Raw genomic sequence first — 21,227 nt, forward strand, 5'->3', positions numbered from 1 at the left:
GAATTTAATGAAAATTAAAAATTTAATTTTACTAAAACTGAATTATTTTTAAATAAAATGAATAAAAAATAAGGCAAATACTTTTTAAATTTAATTAAAATTGCATTTTTTTAAATAAAAATATTTTTTCTAATAGTTGACTAAAATTAAAAGAAAAATACGTTTTAATTTATGTACTAAATTTGTTTGGCTCAAGTATAATATTGCTAATTAATGAAGAAAGAAAAATTAGCACTGTAAAATGAGAAATGACTTGAATTATGAGCAAAAAAGCTTATAAAAGTGAAGATCTAGCGAAAATACCGTGACAAATTTTCTCTTCTCTAATTCATTTGATGAAAAATTATCAAATGGCACTCTACAATATGTACAGTCTTTCTTCACTGTCTTTCAATGTCTCTTATTCAAAAATGTCCTCTCACTTCAATTTTTGCAATTAGAAAAAACTTTCAATCAAAACAATTTTCTCACCATTTTCCTCAAGCCAGTACTTTTCTTTTCTTTTTTTTCCGAATTTGGCGTTGCACTACTACTTCGGTCACTCTCATCCGCATAACCATTGGCCGTTGAACCATTTAAATGTCCATCAGCAGTTGTTGTTGTTGTTGTTGTTATTCGAAGACTAGAATTATTCTCCTGAATTCTAAATTTATTTCTATCTGAAATTTCCGATTTTCGTTCATTATTCCTCGACGATGAAAATCTTTTACTACGGGATCCAAGTGCCGTTTTCATAAACGATGGTGACGATAATTTCGATTTGAACCCCTTTTTAATGGGTTCGGCTTCAACTTCATTACTTGACACTGTATAAATAGTTTTATTTGAATTTATTTCATTTGGTATTGAAGAATTTCGATCACTATCATCTAATTCTGTTGATAGAATTTCAATTCTATTCGTGAGATTATCATTAACCCTATTTTCAGACGTAGAATCAGGTTTATTATCATTTAAATTTACCATTTCCTTCGCAACGATTGAACTTGAAGAAATTTTTCTCGGTGGTAAATTATTACTAAAAACTTCTTTGTAACGTACAATGTTACCTTTGGTGTCTCCATTGGAGATTTTAAATGTTAATTCCCTTTTTCGTTTTCTCTTCTTCTCTTTACGTGAATTTGTCACTAATCTTTGATCTTCAATCATTAATTCTTCATATGTGCCGGCAATATTATTGGCAATTTCACTAGGTCTTCGTTTCTTGGATTTTTTCGGTAAAACTGTTTTTTCCCTGAGAAAATCAGTGGGTTTTCGACGAGTTTTTATTTTATTTTCAGTAAATACATTTATTTCTCTATCTTCATCGTCTTCATCATCGAAATCAATTGTTCTTCGATAATAGGAAATAATGAAACTGATGATAATGATATTTATACAGATGAGAATGACATGTTCGCCGAGATAATATAATTTACTTTGCCAACTGTCACGATCGTAAACGAGACTCTCTACCGATATTGAAAGACTTTTAATCACTTCACGAAGCGCTGCAATTTCCTCCATTCTTTTTAAATCACGTTCTTCGCCTTTACGCGATTCTTCGCTCATTGCTGACGTTGCACGTTCGAGAGAGCGTTGCATTTCTTCCACTTGCTTTTTATATCTTCGACTCAATTCTTCCAAATATTGACCACTCAGTGACATATTACGTTCGAGTGCCTAAAAATAAACAATTCATTAATATCGAGTACCAAAGCTAATGGAAAAAATTTATAGAAAATTAACAGATAAAAAAGTAATCTGATGGATAATAATTTTTTTTTTCAAAATTGTTTTCCAACGTTTTCTAAAATTAATATCTAATCTCATTTCTAATTTTATTGGAATAAATTAAAAAAAAAAAAAAAATTAAAAATTAAAAATAATTAATTAATTTTTAAATTTTATTTTTTTTTTATTTGTCTTGAACAAAAAACATTCAAATCACGTGCACGTAATTCAATAAAAACAAAACGTAACGGGATAATACGTGAAAATAGTTTTACATCATATCGCTTGCTGGGTGTAAAATCATGATACCTCGGATTAGCGTTGAAAAACATGATACCACGGATTTGATTTGAAAAACATGACATATCGTCGTTTGGTTTGAAGAACATGACACGTCGAAACAAAAATTTTTTATTGAAATTTTGTTTGGTACCACTGACCGCGAAATTTAAAATGATTTGTTATATTACATTTTTAAAAAATATATGATAAGAGATTAAAATCAAAGTAAAATCTTGCACTTTACTCATACACGGAAAAAAAAGTTCACGAATCTCTCGTGAACTAGTATATCACTTTTGGATGGGACACAAAATTTCAAAATTTTCATTCACTTTTGATTAGAAATGGCGAACGTCAACGAAAAACTGAAACAAAGTTAATGAATTTTTGATGAACTGTTAATGAAGAGTAGTTCGTCAAAAGTAGAGGTACAAGTTGACGAAAAAATCGTGAACTCGCGAGTTTCAGTAGTATGCGCAGTTCGTAATGCGCATCAAATATGGCTGATCAAGCATTCATCATTCAGTCGGTGTCATCGGTGTTTACATTCGGGCAAATTCTTTGATGAAAGTTATTATTTAGAATCAGTGTTTTTTATTACTTAGTGAATATTTTTGTTTGCTAATTTCCTTTGTGAAACAAATAATTCATAAAATGAATTAAAAGTTAAGATAAGGGACTTTTTCTACTTTGCACGGTCCTGAGTTTTACAGCAGACAAAGCTAATCGTTTCGTTTGTCGAAGGACAGTGTATCTAGATTTAGCCGTGGCGGTTAGTTGTTAGAAATATTATGTTATAGGGTATAGGTACTAGGTTCGAATCCCATGAAGCGAATTACGAATTTTAATGGCGATAAAATTGTGTATTCTGTGTAGTTGGGTGCGTAATAGGCGTCAAGTTATCAAATTAAGGGGCCATCCATAAACCACGTAGCCTCTTGAGGGGGAGGGGGGGTCAATCAATTGACTACGACAAGAGGAAAAAATGGCGCTAATACATGTAATAGCGTACTACATGGGGGAGGGGGGGGGTCAAAATTCCCAAAAAATGGGGCTACGTGGTTTATGGACGGCCCTAAGTGAAATACTATAAAAAAGTAGTGTCTAAAAATTATTTTTTCTTGTTTTTAGCATTTTTTAAAAGTTCACGAATTTTTCGTTAACTTTGACGAAAAGTTCGGAAACCGTACTATGTTTCTAGTGAAGGAGTTGATGAAATTTTGACGAACTGTGTTTGTTGATTTTCAAGAATTTTGTGTCCCATCCAAAAGTGATATACTAGTTCACGAGAGATTCGTGAACTTTTTTTTTCCGTGTATAATTTTAAATATTTCACGACATGAAATTTATTTTAATTCCCTATATTAAAGAACCAGTTGAGACTAGTAGAAATTGAACATGGATCTACTGGTGTCTACTGGTTTTAACTTCGAAATCCGATTTATGTAACTGAAATGAATATCCAATATAAAATTGAAATGGATTTATTCTGGATTGTCCTCTTCAATTTTTGTTTCGACTTGTTTTAACATGGATTTCTAATCTTATAATTTCTACTTGCATTTCCAAGTTCGCACATACTAAAAGTATCAGCTTGCAATTCCAAATACAAAAATTAAGTTTAAGTATCTACTTGGTTCAATTTGGATTCTCGAATACTACATTCTACTTGACATGTCAAATTAAAAATCATCAAGCTAAGTTTAATTTGAATCGGGGATACATTCAGTTCTATGTGGAATTTCAAGTCTAAATTTAAAGAGTTTGATTTATAGCGAATTGGAAGTCACAGAATTGTTATTTTCGCCAATTGTTATTTTGTAAATTGTCATTTTTGCAAATTTCCATTCTTACAAAATATTAATTTTTTCACTGTTATTTTTGCAAACTTGCTTTCTTCGCATTAACAGTCTAAAGAATTGATAGATGCTTCTGCTAATTGTTAATTTTTGCGAAATTGTTTTGTTATGAGTTGTTATTTTTGGTAATTGTTGTTTCGCTAACTTGCATTTCCCTGTTTAAAAAAATTATTTAAATGGATAGGATTGGATAGAATTTTCTTCCTTCAATCCTTGAAATTCGAATCCAATTTAATCAAATATTAAAAATCCAATCCACTTCTATCCAAAGTAGAAAATTAAATCCATTCCTATCATAAGTTTTGATGTATTATCTATCAAAGTTAATAATATACTAAAATTCAATATTTTACTATCAAGAGTTTGGATACAAATTCTATCAAATTCTATGAATCGAAAAATCTTATAATTTTCTATCCATGAGTTTTGATTGAATACCTATCAAATTCTTTCCAAATGAAAATTTAATATTTCTCTATCCAAGATTTGGATACAAATTCTATCAAATTTTATGAGTCGAAAATTCTTATAGTTTTCTATCCATGAGTTTTGATTGAATACCTATCAAATTCTTTCCAAATGAAAATTTAATATTTCTCTATCCAAGATTTGGATACAAATTCTATCAAATTTTATGAGTCGAAAATTCTTATAGTTTTCTATCCATGAGTTTTGATTGAATACCTATCAAATTCTTTCCAAATGAAAATTTAATATTTCTCTATCCAAGATTTGGATACAAATTCTATCAAATTCTATGAGTCGAAAAATCTTATAATTTTCTATCTATGAGTTTTGATTGAATACCTATCAAATTCTTTCAACAAGAAAATACTATATTTCTCTATCAAAGATCTGGATACATTTTCTACCAAATCCTATTATCTGAAACGTCTTATAACTTTCTATCTATGAGTTTTGATGGAACACCTATTAAATTCCTTCCACATGAAATTTCACTTGTCATGTCAAATTAAAAATCAACAAGCTTGAGTTTGGATCTTGAATAATGTCATCTTGGTTTAATTTTATTCGGGGATGCATTCTATTTGGAATTTAAAGAGTTTGATTAATCGCGAATTGGAATTCATAAAATTGTCATTTTCGCCAATAGTTATTTTTGCAAAAAATTATTATTGCAAATTTACATTTTTACAAATATTTATTTTACTAAACTGTTATTTTGCAAATTTGTTACTTTTGCAAACTTGCATTCTTCGCAATTGACAGTTTTACAAATTGTTAGATACTTTTGCTAATTGTTATTTTTTCTTTTTTGCAAAACTGCTCTGTTATGAATCATTATTTCTGCTAATTGTTGTTTTGCAAATTTTATTTTTGCAAATTTGCATTTCTGGAATTGATATTTTTATGAATTTGTTACAGTTGCTATTTGTAATTTTGCCAATAGTAGGGTCAGACCGGCTAAACTGTGTTAAAAAATTTTCTCAATTTCATGCAATTTCACATGTAAAAATTCATTGTGTCACGTTTAGTGGAGACCCCCCCTCCCCCCAAAAACGTGACATCATTTGTGAACGCTCCCAATGTACATAACGAATTTTTTTATTAAAAACGCGCGCCAACTCCATAGTGGGAAAAAGTTGATTGTTGTGGAAAATTCAGTCTATAGAGGTCACAAATATTATTTGTTTTTAATAATTTTTTTTTTAAATGAAATTTTGTAAAATTGCGCACCGATCTGTGGCGGTAGAATTTTGAAAACTGTTAACAAATATTTTTTATTTAACAACATATATGAACAAAAGAGGAAAAAATTTCCAAAATATTAGTTAACAAATGCGTAGCAATAATATTTTTTAAAGTTAAGATATCAGATTTAATCTGATTGGTGCACAATTTTATAAACTTTCATTTAAAAAAATTTATTAAAAACAAATAATATTTGTAACTTCTAGACTGAATTTTCCACGACAATCAAATTTTTCCCATTGTGGAGTGGACGCGCGTTTTTAATAAAAAATTCGTTAGGTACATTCCAAATTGAAAATACCAAAATTGTTTATTAGGAGCTTCAAGAAAAGACTACTGAGTATACTTCCTATGAGTTTTATTGCATTTGGAGGGGTAGAGAACACAAAAATAATTCAAATTGTTTATAAAATTGTTATTAAAAATAGGGAATTTTTAAATTTACAATCATGCAAATATTTTCTTTTAAAAGAGTGAACAATTTTGTGTAATCAGTGTTAATTTTATTAATTTATGGTAAACGACTTTTGAGTTATTAATTTTTTTTAAAGTTTGTAATATTTTGTTAATGCAAAAAAATAACAAAAATTTCAAAAAACGATTAAAAGTGTTTTATTGTTTTGTTGTGAACTACAGAGTTTCATAAAAGTTTTAATATTTTAGAAAATCATTGAAATTTTTTTAACACAGTTGAGCTGGCCTGACCCAGTCATTTTGCGAATTTTAATTTTTACGAATTTTCTGTTTTTTATTTCGCTTAATGTTATTTTTTGCAAATATTTGCAAAAAATTACAAAGCGGTCAAATGACATTTGAGCAAAAATGTATTAAATATTTAATTAATATTTTTAACATAATAGCATATATTGCAAATCTCTATAAATATTTTAATTTCTGCTTGTATTTTTTTAGGTACTTACAAAAATTATAATATTTTACATAAACTTACGTTTTTCAAAGTTGCAGTTAATATAGACAGGTCGAAAAATATTTCTCACGTCGATTCGATAGCCGCGGTCGTTAAGCGTTTAGATAGATAGGTCATAGGTGCGGGGTTCGATTCCCATAGGGTACAAGTTTTAATTTAATTCCTCCAGTTTAATTTAGAATGTTTGTATGTTTGGAGTGTGCTAAGAATATAATGTTACTAATGGTCATAAGAATCTTTTATTATTTTTTCCACAAATTTTTTTTTAAAACTATGTTTTCAATCGGATACAATGGGAAAGAACTTTTTGTTATTTTTCGATACAGGATTTGATAGAATTTAAATCAAAAAATCTTATTGGATTGGAAACAATTTTTAATAATCAATTTTGATAGAATTTGATAGGACTTTCTTCGAAATCAGTGGGACAACGCATGGGACAATTTTCGGATAGACAAAGTATTGATTTGGATAGACTTTCTATTAAAATTATGTGATAGAAACTGATTGTAATTGTTGAAAATTTTTGATTCAGAAACAGGATTGAAATGGAAAGAAATTTTTTTCTTTCCATTTCTATCAAATTTTTTAAACAGGGTTCTCGAATTGATATTTTTATGAATTGTAACTGTTGTTATAAAAAATTATTTTACCTTATTCTCCTTCGACCTGACATATTATGAAGCGAAATTATTTATTTCATATAAGTTTCAAATATTTGACACATTTTAAATTTCGCGGTCAGTGGTACCAACCAAAATTTGAATAAAAATTTTTTGTTTTCGACGTGTCATGTTCTTCAAACCAAACGACGATATGTCATGTTTTTCAAATCAAAACCGAGGTATCATGTTTTTCAACGCTAATCCGAGGTATCATGATTTTACACCCAGCAAGCGATATTTACATCACTTGTTTTCTCACGTTTAATTGGATTCAGTCGTCTGCGCGAGATATTCAAACTTTGCTTACGTAAATTTAGTACACAATCTTTACAATCTAGCCAGAGGAAAGTGCAACATCATGCCAAATTGTAAATTAATTTCTAAGACAAAGTTCATTTATTATTACTATATGTTGATAAATGAATGAGAATTATTTTCAAACATAAAATTGTTAATACCAAAAGTTTTAATGAAAAATATAATCATAATTAACTATATAAATAGTAACAACGAATAAATAATAATTTGTCATTTGTGATTGCAAATTAAAATTTTTTTTATTTTCAAATATCAATTTTATTTTTTGAATAATTTTAGATTCAAAATTTTAAAAAAACGAAAAAAGACATTCATCAAAGATTTCTTTAATGTTACTCCAACGTTTCGAAATCCACAAATTTCCTCTTCAAGGAGTCAATTTAGCAACAGTCAGAACTTAAAGTAGTCATAAATAAATTAAAATTCGTTAGAAATGACTAATTAAAGTTCTGACTGTTGATAAATTGACTCCCTGAAGAGGAAATCTGTGAATTTTGAAACGTTGGAGTAACTTTAAAGAAATCTTTGTTTGAATGTCTTCGTTTTTTCTGTCTTATTATTAAAACCACTCGGACGCTACAAAATTTACTATAATTAAAACATTTACTTATTAAGTTCTTAATTAATTAATTATTATTGTTTATTTTTTACATAAATTTTAATAAAATTTCTTGAAAGGATTCAATTATTTTTAGAAATTAAATAATTAAATAACTCACTTAATTATTAACAAACACGATTATTTAAAAAACTTGCAAGAAATTCTTCATATAATTCAATTACTTTCAAAATTTTCAATTAAAATTATTTTTAAAAACTCAATTTTTTTCAAAAAATTCAAAGAAATTATACGAAACAATTGAAAAATTTAATAAAATTCTTTGAAGGAATTGTTTTGAAACAATAGAAAAAATACAGTGTTTTTTGGGTCAATTTACCCCCGTAGAAAATAACAAGGGGTAAAAATGTGAAATTAACAAATGAAGAATCAAATGGTTTTTGATTTTATTACATCGTTTCAGTAGATTTTGAGAAAATTGTCTCCCCGTTTTTAAAAATATCACATTTTTGAAAACTTGACACATGTTTAAAGTTTTCGTAAAATTATTACACTGGGCTAAGACGCCAATTATGATTATGATTATCAATTATGATTTATCAATTATAGTGAATAAATATTCCTTAAAAAAGAAATCTGGTAAATTAATTAACTCATTAATTACCTAACACTGTTAAATAAAAATTAATTTTAAAGGAGAAATGAATTCAAAATTTATTAAATGAGAAATTGTCCAAATAAAAATTCGTTAAAATAATTTTCCTAAAGTGTTGATCGTGATAAAACGTAAAGAGAGTTTTCTTACTTAAATATTTTCAAAAATTATTATACTGAAATAAAACATAATAAAAATGAAACGTTTACTTAGTTAAGCACTTATTGTTTTAATGTGAAGTTATTTTTTTTTATAAAGAAATACAAATTACAAGAAGTAACAAAAATAACGTCGTTCATTTTCGAACGACGAATTTAGTTTTAGAAGCTTTTGGAACATTGAAAATAAAAATTCTTTGAGAAATTTGAAAAAATAAACAATTAAATAAAACATAAAATTCATAAGAAATTCAAACTTTCAATTACAATATTTTTCATTTCATTCTAGTATTTTGAAAAATATTCGAACACAAAAAAATATTTCATTCATTAAAATTTAGAGAAATAACTATAGGTATTTATTTTCGTAAGAATTATTATTCTTATTTAACAACTAAAGAATAATTTAAATCATACCTTAATTCTGTTCGAGAGTCTAAGAAAAACGGATTCCTTCTGCTGAGGTGTAGAACTAGCCGTGGGTTGTGCTGCAGATGCACTGCCACTTTGTCCATTATTAACGGAATCTCCCTCAAATTCTTTAAAATCAGATAGAAGACTATCGAAATTCATTTGCTCCTGAGAGAGAATTTTAACCTCCTCACCTAAATCTAATTTAGTTTGTTCTTGTCCCTCAATTTTCACATCAACCAATTTATTCACCTCCTGAATTTTCACCTGCGTTTCTTTATCCTCAATGTCAGTCTTTTCCGCTTCATTATTAGTGATAAGAGTCGAAGAAACGTGAATTGTGTTCTCAATTTTGCCCACTATTTCACTTTGTGTTGCAAAATCATCCTGTTGCTTGATAACCGGACTCGGGGCATTATTTGGCGATAAAGTGGTCACAATTTCGGGCGTGTCAATTTGATCCTTACTTGGTTCCAGAACGGGCACTTCCTTTTTTGTTTCCTCATTATTCAATGTTTTCGTGGGTTTTATTTGGGTTGTGAGAATTTCATTAGTCGTTGAAGCTTCGACAAGAGTTACTGAAATTGATTCGGATTCTTTGTCTAAATTCTCATTGGAATTGCTGTGACGTTCTTGAATGTTAATGGTTGGTTTGCAAGCCGGGGAAGTGGTGTCGAGTGAACAGGGAGGCGTCACTTTGGGTACGTTGTCAATTGAAAAATCACGTTTCTCTTCCTTCGATCCGAGGATTTCTTCCTTCAGTGTTCCATTGTCGGGAATTGGGGCAATTTCGTCGCTTGAATTGAGAACAACTTTTCCGTCTTTGGCGGCTAGGACATTGCAAAGTGCAATGAGGTAATCGGGTGTGAGAACAGAGGCGAGAAATGTCGCTTGAAGATCACGGGCCTTACAAGAGTCTTCATCCTCTTCGGATTTTCCGGTTTGAGTAAAGCAAAGGTGACTGTCACGTAACGTATTTTTTATCAGATTTTTATCAAGCAGAGAACTCAGATCGCGATGTCTACAACTCAATAGTTGAAAAACTCGGGCGAATCTATCGTCCGAACAATTTTTACAGACGATCGCATATCTCGGTGTTGTGCAACTGGTAAAGGAACTTTGAAATAAATCACCTCTGATACTTTCTTGAATTTTCGTGATATTATTTCGACTCAAATCGCCCGTTTTAACGAGAACTTCAGCTGCTTTACGAACGATACTCAAAACGGCGTCCCTTGCACTGCCAAATAAATTTCTCGTCGATTCACCGCCTTCAGATTCAAAGAGTTCCTCACCGTTCTCATTGTCGTTGTCCTCGTCATCTGAATTTGATGTTTGCACCTCGGTTTCAGTCTCGAGTACTTCAAATTCACTGGTGCCATAGGCGCGAAAAAGGGAAATTGGACAAAAATGCTCTGAGCCATAATGTGAATGGAGCTCGATTTTAATAAATTTTCCAAATAATTGTGGTTGTAGGACAAAACTTTGTATATCGCGCTCGTCTTTTGCAGTGAAATGACCCACAGAACTCCATTCTCGTGTTGGATAACGATCATTGACAAAAACGGAAAATTCTTTTGGCGACGAGCTAAATAATTCAAAGTTGGCTAATTCAATTTTCTTCGCTTGAATCGCTTCACAAAGTTCGACAATAAACCAAATTCGTGAGGTACATTTGTTTAGCATATATTCGTCGCGCGTCGAAACAAGAACATTTCGAGCACTTTGCGACTCATGATTAGCAGCTATGATTTTCGCTCCACAATCCGGTGAGGCGTAATTTTTCGAGCGCATTTTCATTCCACCGACGCTCTTTCCCGGACTTCCAGGAGTTTGAACAGAAACATTTGGATGTGCTAAAACAAAAATAAATTATAAGAAAAATGTAATTTTCAATTTTTCAAAACATTTTCTTTATTTTCCTTATTTTTTTCTTATTTTTCCTTTTTTAATGTTTTAACTTTTGTGTAACTTTTTAAATTAGTTTAGCGCAAAGTGAAGAGCTTTGGAAAAATTTATTTTTATCGCTTTTTATATTATTATCACTTATGTAAATTTATAAAACTTTCGCTTTTTTTGCATTGAGAAAAGATTGTGGAACTTGAATTTTTTCATCAAGTTTAAAAGAACAAAATTTTTTAATTTATTTGATTATCATTTCACCGAGTATGTAAAAAAATATTTCGTTCTTTTGAGTGTTTAAAAATTTTTTAATATAAAATTTGGATAAATTAATTTTAAAAAGTAGAATTTATTATAAAAAATTTCTGGACAATAAAAATGTTAATTAATTGAATTTTGTATTAATTACTTGCCCACAATATTATTATAATAAAATTAGAATTTAAAATTTTAAGAAAGAAATGTCAAGTAATGTAAATTTAAAGCAATTATGATTTTTAATTAATTTAATTAATCAAAATTTGAATTTATTCTTATTTTAATCAAATATAAATTCGATTGAAATTTCTATCTGAATCTGAATTCTGTTCTTTAAAAATTAATTTTTACAAATTTTAATAAATACTAATTTAATCAAATTCAAATTTAATTGATTGAAATTTAAAATTAGTTAAATTTCCATAAATTCGATAAAAAACGATAAAAAATTTCAAGTTATCAAATTTTTAATTTATTCTACTTTTCAACAATTTTGTTATTATAAAAAAATCCAAAATTACAATTACATATATTCGTAAATTTTTAAACTAGATTCCAATCTTGAATATTATTAAATTAATTAAATTTTTTCTAATTTTCCACTTTTAATTTTTCAAAGAAAATTTTGAATTACAGGGGAGAGTGGGGCAAACCGGCCCGGTGGGTAAACCGGCCAGGTGTCAATATCTCCGAAATTTTCAAAAGTGCTATTTAGAAATTTGAAACAACCATGTGTAGTATACTTTATTTTTTCAATTTGACATTTTTTACTTTTGTTTGTGCAACGCTGGGAGCAAAAGTTTTTTTTTAGTTTTTTCTACACTTTTACGAATTTTTTCTTAAGGAAATTCTGAGGAAATAGTGTAATATTTCCAAATATTAGGTTTTAGGCTTTGAAGGTACACACCTCAGGAATATTTACCACCAAAAAGTTTGATGAATTTGCAAAGCGGTCTTTTTAAACAAATATTAATTCTCAAAATGAGCCTGTGGGGCAAAGCGGCCAGTTTTCGGTGGGGCAAACCGGCCGGTTTGCCCCATAGCCCCATACCCTATGCCGGTTTGCATAGGATATTTGCATTGTATCAGAGTTTCACGAAAATTATTATTAATTAGAATATTTTTTTCATTAAAATATTTACTTTCAATGAAAAATAATTGTTTTCCAATGAGAATTGGACCCTTTAATATTGTTTCTCTGATAATTTCAAACATTTTTTTTTGTTATTTAAAAAAATTATTTATTTAATTGAAATTCAATCCTGTATTATTATTTACATTATTATAACCATTGTTCACATGATTCTTTATGTTTGTTGTTATTGTAGATAATACAAATGCAATATTATAGATAAAAAACCTAGGTGGCTGATTTGCCCCATGGGGTGGCCAGTTTACCCCAGAGGGTGAGTCAAACCGACCAGTTTGCAAAATTTGTTAAAGTTAACACAGCAACTAAACAATAAAAGATAAAGTATAGGTGTCTCTGGGAAAAAGTTGCGCAATTAAATGATCTTTCAAACAAGCCATCGAAAAATGAAATCGGTTGATTCGTTTAGTCACAAGAGTAAAAAAACCGTTAGTATGGCCGGTTTGCCCCACTCTCCCCTAATTTAGATAGAATTAAAATTTAGACGAATTAAAATTTGGATAAATTAAAATTAGAATAAATTAAAATTTTATGTCAATAAATCAATTAAAATAGCAATTGATTGAAATTATAAATTTTGAATTAAAAATAATTGAAATTTAAGTTTTTAAATTTGTTTAGACTGAAATTTACAGAAATTGGGGTCTCGATCAAAGAACTGGTTATAATTTTTATCAGCTAAAAATCGTTGTGCTATAAATAAAAAATTAATAAGTTTTAAATCACAATTTCTGGAGGAGAATTACTGTAAAATCTTTATATAAATACGACTGTAAATTAAAAAAGAAAAGTAAAGTAAAGACTTACTGTAAATTAAAATTCTAAATCCTGTTTTACTTACAGATGGAGAATTTTGAGTAATAAAAAATTATAACCGGTTCTTTGATCGAGACCCACAATTAATCGAAAATAAATTGAATATTAATCGTCGAAAATAATCGTTGTATTTACTTTGTCCTCACATGAAATTAGACCTTTTCGAATATGTTTAGACAGTTAAAATTTAATGATATTTAAGTAAATTATTTCTAATTTTTAATAGTTTTGCTTCAAAAACAAGACTCTTTTTAAAAGTCTTTTAATTATCTTGATGAAATTTTCATTAAAATATTTCAAAAATTAATGTTTTTCAGAATTTCTAAATTACTAATTACTTCAGTAACTTAATTAAATTATTTTATTATTTTATACAATTTCAAATTACCTGAAATTTAATTATTTCTAAAAATTACAAGAATAAATATTCCAAAATAAAATTATTTTTTGGAATTATTAACTGAAATGCTTCTGTTAAGCAATTATTTTTAGTAATATTTAAAAAGATTTTTTGAAGAATATTATCTTTCCTAAAATTTCAATTTTAAACCTTTGAAATTTAAGTAGCGTTTTACACAAAAAATTAGTAATTTAATAGGACGAAAGGTCTAAGACGAAAAAATCTAATTTCATTAAAATAAGTCGAACAGGGTTGTCACAGATCAAGGAATTCAAAAGAAAGTTAGGGAATTTTATCAAAGTTTACTGGAAAAATATTAAATTTCTAAAATTCATTAGAAAATTATGAATTTTCGTGTCCAGAAACATTTGAAAAGATAATAAAATTAAAATTATTATTATTATTATTATTATTATTATTTTTAAAGATTTAATTCTTTTTATACTTTTTCTCTTTCCCTTATAAACTTTGAAATCACCACCAATTTTTATACAAAACTTTAAAAGTTTATTCAATTTCTGACAAGAATTGAACTTTACAGAATATGAAATTAAATTTATTTTGACTAATTTAATTCAATTTTAAATTTCAGGAAATTAAAGTTTTAAATAATATTAATTATATAAGCTCTGAAGAAGTTAGTTTTTTGAAAAATTGTTCTGAAATTATTTAAAATTTTGAATAGGGTAGAAGCACCAGTTTTGGCCACTAGTTAATATTTATTGTAATTATTTATATTTAAGTTTATTTAAGTATTTCACTTAAGGAAATACAATAAATAAATAAATAAAAATTTTATAAAAATGACAAAAACTGGAGCAGTGGTCAAAAGTGGTACATTTACACTATATATTTATAATTGAATAATTTTCGAATAATTGAAATTTAGTTAAGTTTAGTAAAATTGAATTGTAAGCAAATGGATAAAATTTAAGATTTATTGTAGGTAAATTTTTTTTCTTTGTTCAAATAATTTAATTTATCCAAAAATTTTGAAGAAGTTAATTTTTTGAAAAAGTTTTATTCAAATTGTTTGAAATTTCGTCAAATGCAATTGTAAACAAGCGAATGTCAGTGTTATTTTAGGTGAACTTTCTTTTTTTATTTGAATAATTAAATTCTTAAAGAACTTTTTCAAAAAATATTATTAAAAATAATTGATATAGAGAAGACTTTTGATTAAAAAAGAAAATTCTAGAAAGTAGTAGTGAATTGAAATCTTGAAAGTACTTTTGGAAAAGTTACAGTTGTGTAAATCAGAAAATGTTTTCAAGAATACGTATAATAATTAGAGACTTACTCTTCTTTTTCTCGTCTTCCTCCAATTGTTTTTGGGACCATTCAATAAATGATGGCATATCCTCTTGGGTGTCAGAAGGTCCTGGTGTGATAATCCCCTCGGAAGCAATGGATGGCGTATCATCATTACTTTCAATTTGTGTTTTAGTTGAACTTTCATTTAATTCCGTCACTTGATTAATTTCCACATTCTCCAATGCTTCGTCTTTCGCCACTTGGATTTCATCTTCAATTTTAATATTTTCCTCGACACCCGACTTTTTCTCAGCCCTAACAATAACTACAGTTTCGGCATCGTCATTAAGTGCTTTCGTCTCTTTTGCCTCGGTAATATTATTAATAATTGCACTGTCATTAACTCTCTCAGTTGTTATGACAATTTCTGATTTCGTCTCAGTGGCAGTCTCAAATATTTCTTCCTCTTTTCTCGGCGTTGTATTACTTAATGATAAATTATTTGACAATGATCTTGCTCTAAATTCCGAGACGATTTTTGGATCAGCCAAACTTTGCAGTTCGGAGGCCGCAGTATCAACTAATGTCAGTACCACTGATTGACCGGATTCTGATATTCTGAAAAGGAGAAAAAAATTCGTTACAATTATTTCCTATTTTTATTTTTAATATTTGAATATTTAAACTACAATTTAAGTTGCTTTAGGGAAAATACACTCGAGACCATTTGGCAAGGATTGTTAATAAGGGGCACTGATATATATATATATATATATATATATATATATATATATATCAGTGATAAGGGGAGAAATTTTTTCAAAATGGAAATCCTACAAAATTTTACAAAAACATGAATAAATTTCAATTTCGTTGTAATTTTTTTCAATCCTAATTATTCCATTTTTTTAATGATAATAAAATTGTAATTTCTAATTTTCCTGAACAAATAGAAATTTTTACAAAAATTAAAACTGGAAATTTATTTGTAATATTTTTATTTTCCAACGTAAAGAAAGTAATAATAATTTATTTCATTAGAATTAAATTCCACTTATATAATTTGCATCAAAAGTTTTTCCTAAATGAGAAAATTTTATGAGAATCATAACTTAAAATTGATTTATTATCTCACCGATGATAAAGACAGGCGGGAATGCACCATAAAGTAACAATAATAACGAAATAAAGAGCAGTCGCATGAAGAAGATATCGCGATGTTGAAATTTGAGTTCCTGGATCCTCCATCCAGTGCATAGGACACTCTTGAGAATTCTTTAATATAATTTTTCCCATATCCTCTTTCTTTTACTTTTTCCGTCACGAATCATTGATGATTCTAATATCATAACTTTTTATTTTCTTCTTAACAAGTCTATAAATATTTTCCCCTCCTTTCTTCTTATAATCGTTTTCTCCTCCTATCGAATTTCAGATATATCCTGTACGTCAAATGGTAAAAAAAATATTTTAGCTTAATAAATAGGAAAAAATTGTCAATATTTTCGTTTCACAATACAAAAAAAAGCGATCAAGTTTCCATCATCAAAATTATTCAAAAGCCTCTAATTATTTATCGAATAATACCAACAAAATGACATTTTTTAAGTTCAAATTTTATATGCTTCGTGTAAAATTGCGTAAATTTTATCATTATTTATAAAGGAAATATTGATCTTGAAGGACAGATAATTATAATTTCTACATTAAATAGTTTTTGTTTTTGAAAATTATGACAACTTTTTTTTCTAATAAAAACTATAAACAGAAAATATAAGAATTTTATTTTATTTTTTATTTTTAATAAGATGAAATATTTCCTTTAAGAAAAGACTTAAAATTCTTAACAGTAAATTTCCAAAAAATGTTTACTTTTATAGTTGAAATTTGGTAGAAAATTGTCATAAATTTCAGACAAAATATTGTGAAGCGGATTTAAATTGATTTTAAAAGCTGATTTAAAAAATCTTAAAATCTCAAACACAAACACAAAGATATTATCAACAAAAAATTCTAATTTTTCACCTAGATGGCTAAAATTCGTTACAAATTGATATTTTTCACCTACTCTCTAAAGAATGAGTAAAAATATTTCCAAATTTGAATTACAAACTAAACAAAAAGTTTTACTTTCAGCCTATTTTTGAGGCTGAATTTAAGGTGTAAACGGAGTCAGCCCCGTTAAACAAGGACAGACTTATGTGAAATACATGGGCTGAATTTAAGGTGTAAACGGAGTCAGACTTTTTTTTCCTGTGTAATGACTGATTTTGCTTCTTCGTGAGGAAGCTTTGTAGTCGTTTAATTTACAAAATTTTTAAAAATCCTTTTAACAAATTTTCTTCTATATGGGACTATGTTATACACGGAGAAACTTTTAATACCACTAATTCTTAAAACTGGTGAGACATTTTAGTATGTTAGGTTAGATTCAAGGGAAAAACGACATAGGTTATAGAAATTGCTATTGAGACTATCAAAAACACTCATTCAGTATATATTTTACAGTTCTTCATAAGGAAACTAACGAAAATTAGTATGTTGTTTTAGAAAGAAAATAATAATTTTTGCAAAGTTGGGAAAGCCATGAATTAAAAAGAAACACAACAAATTAATTGTCTATAGATACTCATAGAGACGATAGTGATACTTGGATCTGATGGTAGATGGCATTATTAGTGTATGTCACTGTAACTGTAGGTAAATATATTTATAACACGACGTAAGAACCTAACCTATATTATTAACGCACACACGCACACGCAAGTAAAGACACGACGATTGGTCACGGAAACCGAAAGATCGCACGATTCGTTAGAAGTACACAGCTGAATCGTCCTTATATATTAAACGAGTGGAAAAATATGTGCCTTCGAGAGAGAGCATTTTTTAAAATAACTTACTAATCAAATTATGTAAATAAGTAAAAGTCGTGAAAAAAATTATGTTATATTGAGGAAAAGTTCTTGAATTTATTTTGGCATGAGGAGACATTCACGTTTATTAATAAAAGGTTTTTTTCTTTCATACACGTGTGAATTTCAACTTCGAAAACATTAGGGTTAGTTCGCGACGTCAGGTGATGGACTCGGTGATGCTCGGGCGAAATCGGTTAAGTCCGCCCGCAGTCCTTCCAAAATTGGTATGTTACGTTAGAATGTCTGTTATATATTCTATCTATATGTGGAAAAAAGGTTAGAATTACCGTATTATTTCACAAACAAAAACTAGCATTTTATTCTTTTCTAAAGAAAAATAAGACTATTTCTAATGCAGATAGTAATTTTTGTACACCGAAGGTTGCTTAATATATAACGAACTTATCATATTTTCGTATTAATGATGAAATTATTAGCACAACGCACGAAAAATCCTCACATTCTAACGTACTTTTAGAATAAACATAACCAAATATATTTAATATTATAAGAAAAAGTTTCTCCGTGTATAAGACCCTGAACAATTGTCCGGATGTATGTATGTATGTATGTATGTATGTATGTATGTATGTATGTGTGTGTGTGTGTGTGGATCCAGATTTTTGTGAACACGATAACTCGAAGAGGCTTTAACGAATTTGGCTAAAACTTATTAGGTATTTGTCGTAAAAATATCTTGAAATGCACGGAGAGAAGGGCGTAGTAGATTCTACTGACATGGCAGTTAAATCTACTAAACAGAATCGTTAGGTTTGGACTGACGGTACAGACAGTGCCATCTACTGCACTGTTTAGTAAGATAGTAAGATACACTGAGCAAACAGTATATTCTACTAAACAGAGAGGTGTCGTAGTGTATTATACTAAACATACAGTTGGCGCCACTAACCGGTGCACTAAATGATTTACTAAACGCGTTCTGTCACATTTACTGCAACTCTTCTCTCCGTGTGGATTGATAGACTTTAAAAAATACCAATCGATCCGTCTTGGAGCAAAGAATAAGATTTTAGAAATAAATGAGTAAGATTTTCTCATACGGCAACATAATTTTGCGGAAAGAACTCATTTTTTGATAAAAATGCGAATTTTTCAACTTTAATTGTGATTAACTCTATACATTCTCATACAATTTATACTTTTTATATACCAATCGATTCGCCTTGATGCAAAGAATAAGATTTTATTATATTATATTAACTTCAATAACCAACTTAAAAAAAATTTTTTTTGACTTTTTTCTAAAAAAATTTTTTTAAGTTGGTTATTGAAGTTAATATATAATAAAATCTTATTCTTTGCATCAAGGCGAATCGATTGGTATATAAAAAGTATAAATTGTATGAGAATGTATAGAGTTAATCACAATTAAAGCTGAAAAATTCGCATTTTTATCAAAAAATGAGTTCTTTCCGCAAAATTATGTTGCCGTATAAGAAAATCTTACTCATTTATTTCTAAAATCTTATTCTTTGCTCCAAAACGGATCGATTGGTATATATAAAGTATATATTCTATTGAAATTTATAGAATTAATTACAATTAAATTTGAAAAATTAACTTTTTTACTAAAAATTTTTTTGTTTATTTAGATTTATATTACTGTATAAGAAAATTTTATTCTTTCTATTAAGACGAATGAACTTTATTTTATAAATGTTAAATTGTATTAAAAATGATTTAAAAATGAAACATATTATCGTTAATGCTTCCTCCACGAGGAAGCAAATTTTTTTTATTGCTGATCGTAAAGAGGAAGCAAATTGTTCATGTAATGAACATCTGGATTTACAACTTGTTTTGCTTTTGAATTAGTAAATTTTACATAATAAATAGTAATTTCTACTAAAATTCACTAATTCAAAAGCAAAAAGTCATTCACTAATTCAAATTAGTTAACATTTTTACTATTTCAAATTTAGAGAGTAAGTTTCTAAAATTTGGTATAATTATTGTTGTATTTCCAAGAGAAAATTATAGAGAAAATTATTCGAACAAAAATATGAATTGATTTTAATTGATTTTTTTAAAAGAAGAGCTTAAAATTGAAAAAAGGAGAAATCTTCCCTGCAACTTTTACAATATTTCACTTAAATGCTAAGATTTTCAACATAATTTTATTTAGCGGAAAAAATAATGAAAATCAAATATACACTCCCGGTCAAAATTGAGAGACCAACAATTTTCAGGCGATTGAAAAACGTTTTAAAACATAAAATGTATCGAAACTTAAATTATTTTCTTTTTATTTTTTGAAAGATGATAAAATTTTGAAAAGAACAAGATCTTTTAGAAGTCATTTGGCCAATATTTTATTTAGATATTTTAAAAACATCGTCATTTTCAATGTTTTACAAAAATTTGAATAACTTCTAAAATAATGGAAGCTTTTTAATGACCCTAGGCTTATTTTAAAGGTCATTTGAGCCTCCGGAAAGTATAACCACACATAAAATTCTGACGCCCATTGAATTAGCATGGCGGTCAGAATTTTATGTGCGGTTATACTTTCCGGAAGCTCATTTGCTACACTATTAGAATTATTTATAGGCATTAACATATAATTTTTTTCTTAGAAAATGCAGACCTTCAAACTTAGACCAAAAAAATTCAAAAAATTTGGTACAATTTTTTTGTACTAAAAACTATTCTAGAAAATATATAAAACATCATATGGTGTAGATTTTTCAAGAAAATTTAATAAAAAAATACGTTTGAATTTTAAAAATTATTTTTCTGTTAATAAGATTGTTTCAAATTTTTTGAATTTTTTTGGTCCAAGTTTGATGGCCTGCATTTTCTAAGAAAAAAATTACACGTTAATGCATATAAGTAAATTCTTGTAGTGTAGCAAATGACCTTTAAAATAAGCCTAAGATCATTAAAAAGCTTCCATTATTTTAGAAGTTATTCAAATTTTTGTAAAACTTTGAAAACGAAGATTTTTTAAAAATATCTAAATAAATTATTGGCCAAACGACTTCTAAAATATCTTGTTCTTTTCAAAATTTTAATATCTTTCAAAAAATGAACAGAAAAAAATTTTAGTTTTAATAAATTTTATGTTTTAAAACGTTTTTCATTCGCCTGAAAATTAGTGGTCTCTCAATTTTGACCGGTAGTGTATAAATTTGATTTTAATAATTTTTATGAAAAGAAATTAAAATGTCTCAAAAATAAATGTTTTCCTTTATAACTATTACAAATTTTTATTTAAGTGGCTGAAATTTGATAAGTATTTTTCTGT

At 27.7% G+C, this 21,227-nt stretch overlaps 1 protein-coding gene across 3 annotated transcripts in view; it reads right to left on the bottom strand.

Annotated features, from left to right (window-relative positions):
* The window catches only part of LOC122499074 (SUN domain-containing ossification factor), a 176,896-nt gene that overhangs the window by 4,211 nt on the left and 151,458 nt on the right, over positions 1-21,227 (bottom strand). The window contains exons 3-6 of one of the 3 annotated variants that reach the window (XM_043607143.1): positions 16,177-16,483; positions 15,088-15,659; positions 9,268-11,117; positions 472-1,662 (exon numbers count right to left, since the gene is read on the bottom strand). In XM_043607143.1, coding sequence (XP_043463078.1) covers positions 472-1,662; positions 9,268-11,117; positions 15,088-15,659; positions 16,177-16,337 — 3,774 coding nt within the window. In that variant the 5' untranslated portion in view covers positions 16,338-16,483. The remainder of the gene's footprint in view (positions 1-471; positions 1,663-9,267; positions 11,118-15,087; positions 15,660-16,176; positions 16,484-21,227) is intronic. The other 2 variants (XM_043607144.1, XM_043607142.1) reach the window with 2 other exon arrangements.

This window comes from Leptopilina heterotoma, unplaced genomic scaffold (assembly GCF_015476425.1).
Source record: "Leptopilina heterotoma isolate Lh14 unplaced genomic scaffold, ASM1547642v1 Lhet_165, whole genome shotgun sequence".
NCBI lineage: Eukaryota > Metazoa > Arthropoda > Insecta > Hymenoptera > Figitidae > Leptopilina > Leptopilina heterotoma.